At 36.1% G+C, this 15,572-nt stretch overlaps 1 protein-coding gene across 1 annotated transcript in view; it reads left to right on the top strand.

Annotated features, from left to right (window-relative positions):
- lrp1bb (low density lipoprotein receptor-related protein 1Bb) overlaps positions 1-14,445 on the top strand; it is a 395,850-nt gene extending 381,405 nt beyond the window's left edge. The window contains exons 87-92 of the mRNA XM_038275471.1: positions 2,900-3,013; positions 4,534-4,610; positions 6,047-6,137; positions 6,397-6,547; positions 10,543-10,617; positions 13,299-14,445. Of these exons, the coding sequence (XP_038131399.1) occupies positions 2,900-3,013; positions 4,534-4,610; positions 6,047-6,137; positions 6,397-6,547; positions 10,543-10,617; positions 13,299-13,439 (649 nt within the window). The 3' untranslated portion in view covers positions 13,440-14,445. The remainder of the gene's footprint in view (positions 1-2,899; positions 3,014-4,533; positions 4,611-6,046; positions 6,138-6,396; positions 6,548-10,542; positions 10,618-13,298) is intronic.
- Positions 14,446-15,572: the final 1,127 nt, after the last annotated feature.

Here is a 15,572-nt window from a genome sequence, read left to right as displayed (position 1 = left end):
TTCTTTTGTTTTTTTTGTTTTGTTTGTTTTTTTAACCATCCTGCCATGTAGGGTTAAGGACAAATTAGTAAAAAAGAACATATACAGTATGTTTATCTGATTGCATAAATGGCCTCCCTATTTCCAAAAAGTCTGATCAACTTTTATAAAAAACGAATATTTCTACGGCTGCTGAATAACACAACTTTGATATTCACAACTATAATTCTATCCAGGGCCGTGCAGAGACCACTAAAGGGGCAGGTGCTCAAAAAAAAAAAAGGGCACATCTTATCGCATTTTAGGACAGAATATTAACAAAGTCACATAGCTTTCAGAGTTTAATGAACAATGATAAATTACAAAATTGTGAGACATACAATCAAAGCTAAGGGAAATCTCTACATAGAACATAGAACTATGCATATGTAAAATATTTTATTAGTAATTTCTTTCTGCAGGTCTATTTTGTTATAGGAAAGTATTACAATATTCAAACCTGCAATTTAGCCAAAGATGTAAATCAGAGCTGGACCACCAGACATATTTTGTCTTTACAGAATTTAACTGTTAAAAATGCATACAAGGGCACAATGCAACCTTTTAGTGTACTGTAATCTATAAAAAGAATGTCTGCCTGGTTTGCTGTACTGACAGTGGAGATGGAGACGGTCCATTCAGAAAAGCAGAGCTGCTGCATCAAACTTTAACGTGGAACTGCAAAAAAAAAAAAAGAACAAAACAAACATTTTATTAATGCATGTCACCATGAGAAAAGCCTACTCTGTTTGTGTCTTAGTGTATTTTGTAAGTACCTATATACATTTTCTTCAATCTTTCCTCTTCGTTTTTTCTTGTCAGTTTCTCTTTTCTTTTTTTCCTCATTGTCTCATCTTTTCTGTTTTGAGTGAAGGCCAATGTCTTATTTATTTCAGTCTCTTGCCTTTCTTTTCCCCCCAAACTAAATTCAAGATTATGATCCAAAAACTTATTTTCCGTCATGGTGATTTAACTGCTTAAAAACAAATTTCCAACTTTTAAGCATTTTTGCTATTTTTGTTCTCTTTTGTTCACAGCAGCAGTTTTCTGTTAGCCATGTCTTTAAAAATGTTAATAACCTCACAGTGAATGATTGGCACATCCTTCTCGATTGCCAACAAAAGAAGGTCTGACCGATCCTCCTTGCATAAGCTGCGTAGTTTTGTTTTCACCAGCTTCATACATTATATCTATCATATATCTATCATGGTAGTTCTGGATGAGTTCTCCTTCAAGATACATTTACCTAACGCTAGAATAAATGAAATGTACATCATGCAGCAAAGGAAATTAGAAAATCAGACATATATCCATTATGGAGATGATAGGTTTTTGACGGGCGATGTGCCCCTATTGCATAAGTAATACTGAAGAATGTCCTACTATCATTAACGACACAGGGAAGCTTTTTAGTTATCTTGCTTTGCTAGCAAAGTCATTAGCTAGCAGCTAGCTCATAGCACAAGAACAACAGCCTAATGTCTGTATGATAAAAATACTGAATCGATAGATAAGAACAGCTTTTCCTCACCTGGCTGTCTCCTCCCGCTCAGTAGTTCTTCAGAGAAAGGCGCGCCGCGTCCTATACTTTCCTCCGTTTAAACCGCTACTCTTTGCTAAAGTAGAGAAATTATACAACGTTCAAAGTTTTCCGTTGTCTGACAAGTAGGAAGCCTACTCCAGTATTTTCACCAAAAATTATGTTTTTTAATTCACAAAAAAACTGTTCTGTAATCATTACAGAACAGTTTTTTGTGAATTAAAAAACATAATTTTCAATGTAAAAGACTAAAAGCACAGAGCAAACAGTGTTTTAGATCAAACAATACTGCATCATCCATGGGGCTCATTTGGTTTCACTTACATCTCTATTCAGGTTGACATTGGAGAGGCAGTGCAGACTGAAGACATAGCCATCCATCCGTCCGATCATGGTTGATCTTGCTTAGGGCCAAATGAGCAGCGGCCACAGTGTAATGTGGAATATTCGCTACCTTTAGCTCCGCAGTTAGCCGCCTTATCTGACTGTGCGAGAGGCAAGTGCGTCGTCACCGGCAAAAGGTCAAAGGTAACAATGTGATCGGACGGCTTATTGTATTTTTTTTCTTGCCAAAAAAAAAAAAGATAATAATAATAATTTCAGTACGTGTCAAATAAAAAAAAAAAAAAAAAAAAAAAAAAAAAAAAAAAGGGACCAAAAGGGCACATTGGGATCATGGAGCAAAAGGGGAAGGTGCTCAAGCCCCCTTAGCCCCCCCCCTCTGCACGTGCCTGATTCTATCATAGTTGTAGTGTTTTTTAATTAACATTACTTTCAAGCATTGAAAAAAGTATAGTTAACCTGCAACCATAATTGTTTTTAATTTCCCTTTGGATTAATAAAGTATTTTTGAATTGATATCATCAAATGAATGAAGGACTTTTTATTCAGCCAATTGATCGTCAGCACACAGTAACAGGTGATGGAGACAGAGCAAGGATATGCTTGAAACAACCATCAAGTGAAAACACAGTTCTTCCTGTTTTTCTCCTACATTCCTTTTAAAGGTCAGGAATAGCTGAACTGAATTTTTTTTTCACCACTTTCAAATCCTAATTTTTAAACCTTGTAACTTGATACTGTATAGTTGCCTACACATACATCGAAATAACATGTCTTTTTCAGAGGAGACACTTCTTTACTTCTCAGAGGCAGATTTGTGTTTCCACATGATTTATTTTCCTAATTTGTTCTCTGAAAACACAACACTGCTTTATTCCGTCTGACAACTGAAGGTGCTTAAAGGATTTAGTGAGTCAATCTCCATTCGTCAAGCAGCCAAGTGTTCAACAACATACATTTTCTGGGCCCTTTCATCACTCCCAACACAATGTTTTGCAGCTGCACTTCAGGGTTCAAGAACCAACGTTGTGATGAGCTGGCCAACCCCTGCGATTACTTCTGTCAGAATGAGGGGATGTGTACATTAACAGCTCTTAACAAACCTCGCTGCAAGTAGGTCCCTCTCACCTGTCCAGCTTTGTTCAGAGTCCACTCACCCCTCTGTATACGCTCACCCTCCACTTCATTTAGCATCATCTGAGCCTCAGTGCAGTATATAAATATGGTACCTTCTTGTAGCAAAATGTCAAGTAATAAGTGCAAGCTACTAAATGACAAGGAAATATAATTGGTTACTGATAGTGTAGGGGCTAAGATATATTTAAACTAACTTACCATGTTAGTAAAGCATGTCTTGATTTTAAAATCTGTCTCACTAATGTTTGGATGAAAGTATCAAAAGGAAATTATTGAGATTTTGTTGGACAAAAATCAAGATTTGTTTGATAAAGGACCCCTAAACATGTCTAATATGAAGACTGAAAATTTTAAGACTCAATGTTCATCTTTTTAAATGGATGGATGGATGGATGGATGGATGGAAGAAAGGAAGGAAGGATTTTTTTTACCAAATAAATACCATAATAACTTGAGACAAACCTTATAAGGTCTGTTTGTATCATCACATTTAGGCATCAATAGACAAGATTAACCTATCATCTTTTACCCAGGGCACTGCCGAAACTAGATATACCTTAAACAGTTAATAACTAATTCAGCACTTATTACATTGTCATTTGCTGCATGACTTAGCATCTCTGTTGGCCCCTTTACTACCACCCATTTCACCATCTCATGCAGTCTTCAATGTACACAATAGAACCCAGGGGTAATAAAACATGCTATTCTACGTGTGATGTAAGCACCTAGTATTTGCAACCTATTCGCTATTAGCCGCTACACATATCAGCTAATGGCCTGAATCATATATCATTTTCAAGTTAATGTTTAGTAATTGATGTTACTCTTGAAAAAGAATTTAGAATTCCTTTCATTTTAGGGAGTTAATTTTCTTGGTATGTACTTTGGAAAGGAGATAAAACTCCACCTTGCCTCCAACGTCCCATTAAAATTCATGTCGCACTGACATTTCGTCCTACAAAGGCGCGATTCATTTCCCACATCTATGCGGCTGCATTCTTATTTTTGATAGCCTGATGTTCTGAGTATGAGAGTGTATGTAATTTAGAATAATTTCATCACCCTGCCGCGCCCACCTGATCACTCATGCTTTACGGTCCCATCTGTGACTGAGGTGTGAAATTAAATATCACCTTTTTTAACAAGGGTCATACATCACACCCATTGGATTCCATTGGAACACAAACGAGATGATTTGTTGTTCTGCTGTCATTTTATATGTATATCTTTTTATTAATCGAGTATTCAGCATTAGTAATTTAACGCACGCTGTTTGTGGACACTATATAGATGTACATAGTGTGCATTCTCTCTCCAGGTGATTTCTTTGTTTTTGTTGGATCAAAGCACCTCACTGCAAGGCTTAATCAGTCTTGCTCATAATGTGTTGCATATGTGAACCACCATCACAGCATACTCTATTGCACTTTGCTAAGGTGTGTTTTCAGCACTTTGACAACTAAGAGGAAATATTCTGTTTAAACTTCCTTCAGATGTTCAGCCAATTGGGCTGGGACCCAGTGTGAAAGACCCGCCCCTAAGAGCAGCAGATCAGACAAGACAAGTGGAGGTAAGAATTGGAGATGTCAAGAATCATATTTTTTTTTTATGTCTTATTTCTATTCATCCTAATATCTTTACTTATCCATGGAGTTTTTGCCTCTTAAACACTAATGACTTGACAATCAACCTTTTTGCATAATTCTGTAGGTTAATTAAACCATGGGTTTAGCAGAGCTTATCTAATTTGGTTGTTTTCAGACTTTATTTTAAGAATTTTAAGAATACTCCAAGGAACATTTAGATCACTTTATTAATTGATTTATTTAACCCATTCAAAATCATAAAAAAAAAGTTAAAAACAATCCACTGGACTTTTTTTCTAAGTTTCGCTTCCCATCAAGGAAGTTTTCTTTATTTCAAAATGTCAGAATTTGTGTCGAGTTCCAAGTTTTATAGAGTAGCCAAAAACAAAGCCTTGCTTTGGTTTAGAAAACATGCAGATTGAACCGGAAGAATCTCTTAGGGGTTCCACCCCTTAGGAGTCTGGATTTTTTTGAGATCTTATAGCCAATACTGTTCTATGCCTCTGAAAAGGGAGTCGTTAGGGTCGTTGTTGGCCTGGCCGACCAGGCGAGATGTGTTGGTCCCCTGCTTGGGGGTGGGGGTTGAGATGATAGCGGGAAGGAATCAACTCTATTGCTGCATTTCAGGTTTCTTACAGCAGACCTAAGTCCACCGCCTCTGTATAAGGTTGGTTTTTCTCTCTTTTCTCTCCTTTTCTCTCTAAGAGAAAGTCCTGTGGATTGTTTTTTTTTACTTTTTTTGGAATGACTATGACCTAGATGACTGAGAATCTTCAGCTGCCATTCAAAATTAGTTTTGTTGTGTGTCTACATCAGAATAGGTATCGGAAGGTTATTCCAAATTTATTGTAAATGACTGTAAATATAAAAATGTATATAGACTATGCTTAAAGAAAGGGTCTGTGCCAAGAAACCACTATTTAAATGGACCCTCTGTTAGAACAGACATCCTACCTCCAAGAAAAAAAAGTATAGCCAGCGTTATCAGTTGACATGGTTTGGGTCGCTAGCTTTGATTGAGCATGTTTACTAAATTTAAATTCAACAAGTCTATTTTATTTTATTGGTTTAAAATATACATTAAAACACTTAAATACGTTCAATTGCATAATAACAATGCGATGCAGTTGCCACAACGTCGACTTTCAAAATTATTTTCCCTTCTAGATCACTTTTTTCTTTCACAAAAAAAGCTCCATGTACAACATCTATTTTTTTTATGTACTTACTGTTTATCTAAATACAGCTTTATGTATTATTTGGGCTGAACAGCTGGCTGGTTAATGGAACAAAGAGATGCCTGCCGATATTAGAAATATAAAAAGAATCAAAGATGACCTTCGCGGTCACAGTCTGAATTCATCTCACCTCATTTTCATTGCCAACACTTCCCACCATGTCTCCTCTGTTTGTCCTCCAGGAAGCATTGCCATCATTGTACCTCTGGTTCTGCTGGTTATCCTCATTGTGATGGTGGTGGCAGGTGTTTACATCTGCAGACGCAGACAAAGGTATGCAGATAAAACACAAGTACTTAAATTAAATGGCTGGCGGTATCAAATAATGTCCAGCATTGTGGATAAATGAAAGCCTCAGCTTTTTAAATACGTTTTTTTGTGCTTATTTTGAATGTAACTATCTCAAGTTGGTATTCTCCACGCATAGTCTGGTGTGATGTCTTGTGTGGAGATGTGCAGCACTGGGGGAGAAGCTGACCTGGATGTTGTGGTTCATGTTAATGACTCTCTCTTTCTCTCACACTCTCCTCAGGGGAAAAAGGGTGCAGAGGCAGCCCATGACAAACGGAGGTATAAACGTGGAAATTGGTAACCCGTCATACAACATGTATGAGGTGGACCATGACAACCATGCTGATGCAGGCAGTCTGCTAAGACCCAACTTCACATTGGACCCTCAAAAGGTAGGCTTTATTTAATTCAGCTAATGCAGGTATACTTTTTTTAAGCTAATGGCTTTAGCCACACATTACGTTCTTTGTCGCAACTGGGACTGACACACCCCCAATCCCCATAGCTTCAAAAAACCAAATGCTTTTTAAACGATATAAACCTTGATTATAGCCATATTAAAGGAAGCATGTTTAATTGTGCTCGAATAACCAGAACGGACATCGTAACAACAAAAAAGAAAATAGGGCTTGGGTGTTATGACGTAATTACTTTGCGTGGCCGCCATGTTGATGGCCTCCTTTACCGCTAATCAGACTACTGCCTATGACTACCGCATACTGTACTCCCTCTCAGCCGTGTTTTAATTTGATTGCTTTGATTTAATTTGAATACCGTTGCTGTATTGTGGGCAGTAACAGCACAACACATGATCACCATGGGAAAAACATAGAAAATGGGTTAACTTTCCACCGCTTTCCTGCCTGGAGGCGCAACCATGGAGACCAAGTGTCAGAGATAAAGAGTCGGCGGCTAGCTTGGATCGCAGCTGTAAGACGACCAAACATAACTTTCCACAGTATCCCGATGTCAATGAGAGTGTGTTCCCTGCATTTTCATTCTGGTAAGTTAAAGATGCACGGTTTTATTTTATAGCCTACATTGTTTCTTTCCTTCAAGGTTGGGATCTTTTACGGGAAAATAATAAAAACGGCAGCGGGAAAAGGCTCAAATATGTGAGAAACCCGGAGGGTTTAGGGAGGGTTGGCAGTAAACGTTACTAACTACACCTTTGAAACACATAGCAGCTAGTTAAAAGTACATTACATGCCTGAGTGGTTGTTAGCACTAACGGTTAGCAATTACTAAACTAGCAGGTTCCAGAACCCGTCTAAGCACAGCTTACCTTTGTACGGATTACTGTGTTCTCACTGTTGGCTTTATGATCTGCAGCTCCTGGACCCATCCATTCGTGAACTGCACATGCGACTCCCAGGACTTGTAGCTTCGGAACTGTTTTGAAGTATAGGCGCTCAATCATCGGTGCTCCACTCATTGTTTGGAACTTCATATGGATCCAAATTCATAATAATGCTGATTTTGTCAAAATAACGGTCCCTGGCTTCTCTATTTAATGTGTCCCGGGAAATTCCAGATCCTTTTCGGAATTTTAACATCTTTTTTCTCTCTACTTCTACGTCTCTTCTTTCAACAACAACGCTGTATCAGAGCTATGTTTACGTTCGTGTAGCAATCAACATGGCCGCCACGTCCCACAATGCAACGCGGATCCGGGGCCCTATTGAATCATCATATCAAGTACTTAGTGAATTATTCATAACTTAATTATTTTCTTACAGTTAACTACTGTTTTTATGTACCCTTAAGTTAAGTGAAACTAGCCTTTTGTTCCTACCTAGTTACACTGTGTTTCCCTGGTAACTATGCAGTAGTTCCAAAGTAGGGATGGGATGGATACTCCCCTGTTAGTACTAATTAACTGCCCATTAGTTCCTGATTACTTCTCTAGCCACTCTCCAGTAGTTAATGATATTTTGCGTACCTTATTGTAAGGTGTTACCGAAAAGGGGTATAGATTATTCCATCACCAACACCACCATTCGTATTTAGCCACATTTAAAGAACTGGTTTGCCCGAGGCCGCTTTAGCCAAACAGTCGCTGGAGGTGTACAGTCATATTGACCATAACGTTAGAATGAAAAACATAGTTTGTGTTTACTGAAATATGAATTACTAGGGTCTGATCTTCAAAAGGTTTGCACATTCTAAAACACGTTCAAGGTTTTTTGTGTGTGCAGAGTGGATTATAAAGGAAGTAAAAAGTGATTTGTGTTCAGTAGCCCAGGTGGTAGATTCAGATGGACATATTTAAAATTAATCTTCAAAGATTCCAAGTGAACAATGCTTAATAGCATTTGCAAACCTGTTTTAGCACATGTCTTCATAAATATGCAGATCCTATTCTGATGACTCAAACACGCAAATTGTATAGTAATTGTGGAGTATATGCTTTCCTGTGTTTAATAGATTTTATCTTTTATACTCAGCTTAAACGTTTATTTTCATTATTTTAGATTTTTTTTATTTGGTTGTAACACTTTGAGCTATATTTGCAGTGCACTATTAGTAATATTCAGTATTAGCATTATTGTTATTTTTTAATACTTATTGTCATCCTAACCTCCAACTGGCTCAGAATTTCATCTTTCTTTTATGGCCACACTTAAACTTCCTAGGAACAGACATTCTGCTTATGTCAATAGGGCAGAACCAAATCTGCAGGTCTCATCACACGCAACATGTACACTTATTGCATCTGCAAATCCTGTTTGCACATGCTTGTAAGCACGATACACTTGAAGTCTTTGAAGACAAGGCAATTAGTGTTGGACATATTTCCAATTAAGGAATGATTACATTTGTCAAAAAATGTCTCCCTAAAATTTTAAATGTATCCATCTGCATCCACCACCTGGGCTGGCAGACCTAATTCAGACCAGATATGTAATATGTATTTTGAAAATGCAGTAGCTCACACATTCATTTCATTTCATTTCCAGATGGCCCCTACACTGTGCTTTGAGCAACCAAGGTGCAGTGCACATACTAAATACAGGAATCCTTGCCCTTTAACTATTTTTTACTAAATACAGAAAAAATATCAAGGATTTCCATGTATATAGCTCCATCCTTGCTATTATCACTTACCCTCCCTCTCTTTGCTGATGAAAAGCACCACCACTGTGTAGTGCTGCCACTACTAGATATTAACATGCAAATATTGTGTTTGTGGGTAATGGGCCCTCCTATTATGTTCATTAAAACACCCATTTTACTAGTTTTGTTCCCTAAATATCACTTTTTGAGGTACTTAACTAAGAGGTGTAAGGACTATTAACTGAACTGGATTTTATGTAAGGGTATCAGGACAAAATATTCTGATTACAAACATTAGCTGCACTCTTTTAAAATTTAACTATATTAAAAATTAATGAAATTATGTCACATTTCATTTTTACTTAACAATTCTGGTCTAATCAATTTGAGTAAGACTATTATTTTTTGGTAGAGATATAAAAAGGTAGAAAGTTCAAGATTTAATAGAGATATTTTTGTTAGGCACTTTACAAGATACTCATATTCTGTTATATTATAAAAGCGTTCTTTTAAGTGACTAGAAAATATGTTAAAGTAATAATTATTATATTTTATAATTCAGTTTTACATTTTCATATGCCTTTCAATAAAAATTCAGAGAGGATGAATAATTGGATTTATATAGATGCAGCTGCGAATCTCCCAGAAGCTCACTTGCAAACAGAGTCCGTCTGGTTGCATAAATGAGAATTTAATTCGATTGAGCAGCATATTAATACATTATCTGGTGTAAAGTTATTGTAAGCAATCTGTTGTGAACATTTGCAGCATGTTTCCCCATATGTGTTTCTTTGTCCCCTGTCAGACTCTCAATAGATCCTGCACTGCTTAAAATCTAAAAGGAAAATCATATTTTATTTCTATTAATTGGTGCATATACGTAATTACTACTGTGGGAGTATCTGTTACATTTAATTGCAAAAAAGACTTATGACATGTACTGCTATTTTATAATAGGTTTCTTTAAACATAATGTGGATTGGCTTGTTCTCATTATGCAGTTTTCCTGCAGTAATATAAAAGAAGAATATATATATATATATATATATATATATATATATATATATATATATATATATATATATATATATATATATTCTTATGCTGCAAGCTTTGACATTTACTATTGTGAGGACTGCCAGGCTTTGCTATTAACCAGGATTTACTGACAAATCTTGCAGTTCTTCTGTTTGCCTACATTTTAATAATAGTTCATTTTAGGTCAATATGACTAATCTTGACATTATGATACCAAAACAGTAAGAATCTAATATTACTTTGCATTGCTGAAGTGTTTAAAAAAGATGGTATCTTTTTGTTGTTGTTGCAGGGCTGGTGTGTAAAATCCAGTGACCCTCATGCCTTGTGCATGAATTCCGTGCCCAAGGAGGTTATTCCTGGACAGGTGAGCTATTCTGTAAATTACCTTGAAAGTATTTTAGTATTTTAAACTGAGCTACGGTGTGTGTCCGTGTTAGGTCTTTAAAACAGGGTTGAAGTTTTCTTAGTTTTCATGAGGATGCAGGCAGCAGCATTCTGGATCAACTGCAACTTAGTCTTTTACTTTTTAGGCAAATCATTGCAGTAATAAATTCAACTAAAGATAAACAAATGGATGAGTTTTTCAAGATCGCACTGAGACTAAAGTCTTTAATCCTGGAGATGAAATCAGAGAGTAGTTAATACTCTCAGATTTCAGTTCTGATCAGTAGTTTATGGCTAAAGAATACTAAAGCTTTTTGCTTAATTTTAAATGCTCCTGTATTTGTCCAAATATTTTTACTTCATTTTTGTGTTTGGCTAAAGAAAATTGGTGGGACATTGACGCACTGATTTCTTCTGTGCATTTACCCAGCACTTGAATGGGTTCACTGTAATCTGGTAAAATTCTCAATGCAGAGCTGTGCTTTCTGCATAGTTTTGCAAACGTATGTTGTTGTTTATCAAAATCTGACTTAGCATGTAGAAATGAAAGAGGAGGGACCCCATGAAGAACCCTTGAGGAGTGCAGCATGAGATTTTTATGGCCTCTGATGTAAAGTTACCTATTGATAAAAAAAAAATTGCTGTTGTTCAGGTAGGATTTAAACCAGACAAGTGTTGTACCATTTTTTACTAATAATTTAAAGGCATAGTTGGCACAAATCATGTCATTTAACAAATGTTTACAAAAAAAACAAAAAACATTTGGCTTTGCTGACACAAAGAAAAAAAATATTTCACTGTACGGCAGTGTGAAAAAATGACAATGTGTCATTTTATTCAGTGCATATTAGGATAGAACAGGTATCCACCAGGCTGAGTTTCTTAGGCAAATCTAGTGGATGTAGTGTCTAAAACCTGACCTTCTGCTAACTAGTGTAGCTAATTCTGATTACCCTTTAAGCGGAAGATTATTAATGTTATTCAAAATACTTTTTTATATATGTACAAAAAAAAATCTTTAATAGATGTTTTAATTAGATAGTTTGTTTAATGCCTGTTTTAAGGTGCCCAGCAGACTTTCCATTTAGGTTGGTGATTTACTCACCATACTGTAGCTCTCAACTTCACTTGGAAACCCAGTATATTAAATACAACCTTAGATCAACACATTGCTGGTTTACATCTGATCTACTAAAGCTTCAAGCCAAATGCCATTGCTTTTCACACTGCCAAATCTTGACCTTTCGTTACGTAGTGTAGCTAATTCTGATTACTTGTCTTGTAGCCTTCCTTGAGAGCCATTATATATTTAGAGTAAACATTATGAGAACAGTGGCATTAAAAAGGATTATGAGATTGTTTTAAACAAGGTTGAAATATTTATGGAGCTGACATTTTAAGTTTAACTTTATTAAAGAATGCAAGTAATGGGCAATTATTTTGTATTGATTGCATTGCTTAATATGTCATTTGATATCCATAGTTAATGTAGATCCTTATCTGATATTTCTGAAAGGCTGTCAACACTTGCAAATTCATAATTTTTGGAACAAACTGAGGTTACATTGCAAAAGGATACGGCAGAGCATCTTTGCTGTATGTGGTTCAGATTTGTGTAACTATTCAACTGGTTAAAAAAAAGCCTGAATAAACAGAAAACTGGTCTATGAAAAATGCAGTTTCATTTCAAGTAGCTTTTTAAATCTTTTATACTTCCACATTAATCCATATCATCAAAGAAAATAATACATTTTTAGTTTTTAGCGTGTTAAGGTTAAGCAAGATGTGTTAGGGCTTTGGTATAGTGTGCTTACTAGAAAAATATGGAGTTTTGATCAATCAGTCATTTCCAATGAGATGTTTATGCACATGTTGAGTTTATTCTACATTGTATTTAAAATGCAGTACCTCAACCTCATATAATTTACAGTTAAGTATCTGAGTAAAATCTAAGTTTCAGCTCCAAACCTTGAAGGAAAGTATATATAAAGAAAAAGACCCTCAGGCTTTATCTTTTAAGCTGATATGTAAGCAGTTAACTTTTTGCATGTTTTCTTAGAAGGAAATCAACTACCTGATGATGATAGAGTATAAAAGCTTTTTTTTCATCTGGATAAGTTATTGGCATGAATAATGAACAAAACTGTTTCTTCACATAACTATACATAGTCTGATTTCTGTAATAATTTTCTTTGATGGTGAAAAAAAAAATAGAAGATAGCACTAAGAATTACACATATCAGTTTGTTTGAGGTGCAGTAGACAGCTGTTTTGAGCTAACTCACATTAAAAACATTCTGTGTCCAATTCCCTCTCAGTACCAAGTAAAATGTACTATAAATGGGGGAAAATACGGGACCCAAATAAATGCTGGAAGTGCAAAAAACGTAATGAGGTAGGATGAGAGTGGAAATTGGACTTCCCAAAGGGTTGTTCAAGCATGAATCCAGAGGAATGCGATTGGTGGTTTGGTTAACTTATTCAAGATATAAATAAAGAACTACTTACTTTACAAGATTTCATGAGAGCTATTCTGTCCTCAACTACTTACAACTGATAAAGAAACTGGGAAGATTAATTGTTGCTACAGTTCTTTAAGATTCTCAGTGTCTCAGCATACATTTTGGAAAGATTCTTGCTAATTCCATTTTTCCCATACAGCCTATGAATTACTCCAACCCTGTGTATGCAAAGATCTATATCGACGGACAAAACTGTCGGAAGCCAGTCATCAGTATTGACGAAAGGAGAGAGCTACTCCCAAAGAAACTAGAGGGGACAATTCGTGAAACCGCCGCATAGCCTAAACTTTACACTTTGTACTTCTTTTTTTTACCACAGTGTACAATATATAATATAAAGGAGGAAACAAGATTTTTTCTATTTCCTATGAGGCTCTTGAGTTTAACTTGTTAGCATCAGCATATTGTCCTTGTTGGTGTGTTCAAGAGTTTTATTTTACATATGCAGTTTGCTTACTCACTTTTATTTTAAAGTTATACAGCACTATACTGTACTGAAGTAAAGCTTCTGATTTGCAAATAAAATAAAACCTAACTCCATAAGCCAATCCTGTGCACAGTTCAAATGTAAAAATTCAGTGCTACAATTTGTACCAACAGAAGACTCTAGTTTAAAATGAATATTGACATGAGGTTGCTTTTTGAATGGCAAAACTCAGACGATTTGGCTACATACTGTATTTTCTACGCAAATGTATGTATAGTCGCAAAGTGTGTTTTCATGTATTTTGTTTCCTGTGTGCTGGAGGACCAGAACGCTTCATAAGTGAGCTGAAGCTTTATTTTTTTTTAGCTGCTGTTCTATTATTTTCTGCTCTGCAGTTGCTGGACCTCTTCATTGAAGACTGTAACATTATAAGTCTTTTCTTGCAAACTATGTAATTCCACAGTTCTTCTGTCTTCTCCATCACCAGATTTCAAGCTGCGCTCACCCTGCTCCAATGGAAGTACATCACACAAGGCCAATGTTGAATGTTTGCCGTCAGAGTTCTGTATTGTTCACTGAGAGGACAGATAATTGATAACATATTTTTCTAGGTCTCATATTTCAACAGATGAAATAAAGATATAGACAAAAGTGATTTAACACTGTCACAGAGCTTGTTAGGAGTTATTATAAAACACATGTTTCTGCTAAAGATGAACATGATAGATATAAGAAATTTTATAATTTTGTATTTGATTTGTATGTTGTTTGGCTGCTTGTATTTTGAAGAAATGTATTAAATGTAAGTAATTTTTATATAAAATGTAAATCAATATTGAATAAAGGGGGCTTATTTCCATATTGTTTCTCTTTCTTATGCCACAGCACGGACAATGCAACAATTTTCATGCACTTTGACCCTTTTTGCAGTTTGTCATCTTAAAGCAAAAATGAGTGTGATTGAGATTTTATTTTATGAACAACACAGACATGTGCATGGTAATGAAGTGAAAGGAAAAACTTACATATTGTTCATCATTTTTAGTCAATAACTTAGAGAATTCTTTTTGGTATGGCTCTCCCAACTTCGCACAACAGTTTCTACCTGGTTTTCCTATAATGCAGCTCAAATTGAGACGGATTGAAAGAAAGATTCAAACTTTGTTCTCTTATCTCTATTTTTGGTTAAATTTAGGTCTAGACTATAGGCCTTGTTTACTCAGAGATTAATTAAAAATGGGATTTTTTTTTTTTTGGTACTGTTTCTGTTTTGGCACATCTGCATGTTTTAATTACCATATCAGCATACGGTATATACAATATCAGCTATGCTGCTGCCATCAACACCTTTGTTTATAGATTTTCGAGATCGGCCTGTTTTTCAGTGTAGTCCTGTTTTTCTGACTGTGACTGCTCTCTTCATCCTCTGACATGGTAGCTGGCTCAGAGGTTGTCTGCCTGACTGTGCGTTTCCTGGACGGAGCCGCCTGTCAAGCTGGTTTCTAGTTGCCTTTTTTTTTTATTATCTCTGCTTCTTTCTCTATAGCCCCATTTACACCCCCCTCTGAAAACTGATCCGTGCCGAGCTTGGATCAGTTAATAGTGCCAAGCTCGGTTCCTTACGACCATTAACACACATCACGCTAGCATGTTTCCTAACCTCCTAGTGATGATCTACGGTACTATTGCTTTGTAGAGGCAAACATTCAACAGCCTGTAACATTTAGGAAGTTTGCGGAGAGTCCGGTGAAAAAGGCAGCCTTTGGTGAATTTACTTGACGGAGTCGGCTTTTGGGAAGTGGATACGATTAATAATAGTCTAATCAGGGCTTACAGGAAACAAGCACAGGAGTTGAGGTTCATTACACTGCTTAGCAGAATCATCACTGGAAATCATGTGGCACAGTAGAGAAGCTAGTATTTTTATGAATGAAATTTCATGATTTCGGAGGCTGACTTTAAGCAGATGACACGGTTTGCTCATGC

The sequence above is a fragment of the Cyprinodon tularosa genome, unplaced genomic scaffold (genome assembly GCF_016077235.1).
Source record: "Cyprinodon tularosa strain WSP-4 unplaced genomic scaffold, ASM1607723v1 ctg96, whole genome shotgun sequence".
Taxonomy (NCBI): Eukaryota; Metazoa; Chordata; class Actinopteri; order Cyprinodontiformes; family Cyprinodontidae; genus Cyprinodon; species Cyprinodon tularosa.
Note: the sequence above shows the minus strand (reverse complement) of the source record. Positions and strands in the feature narration are given on the sequence as shown.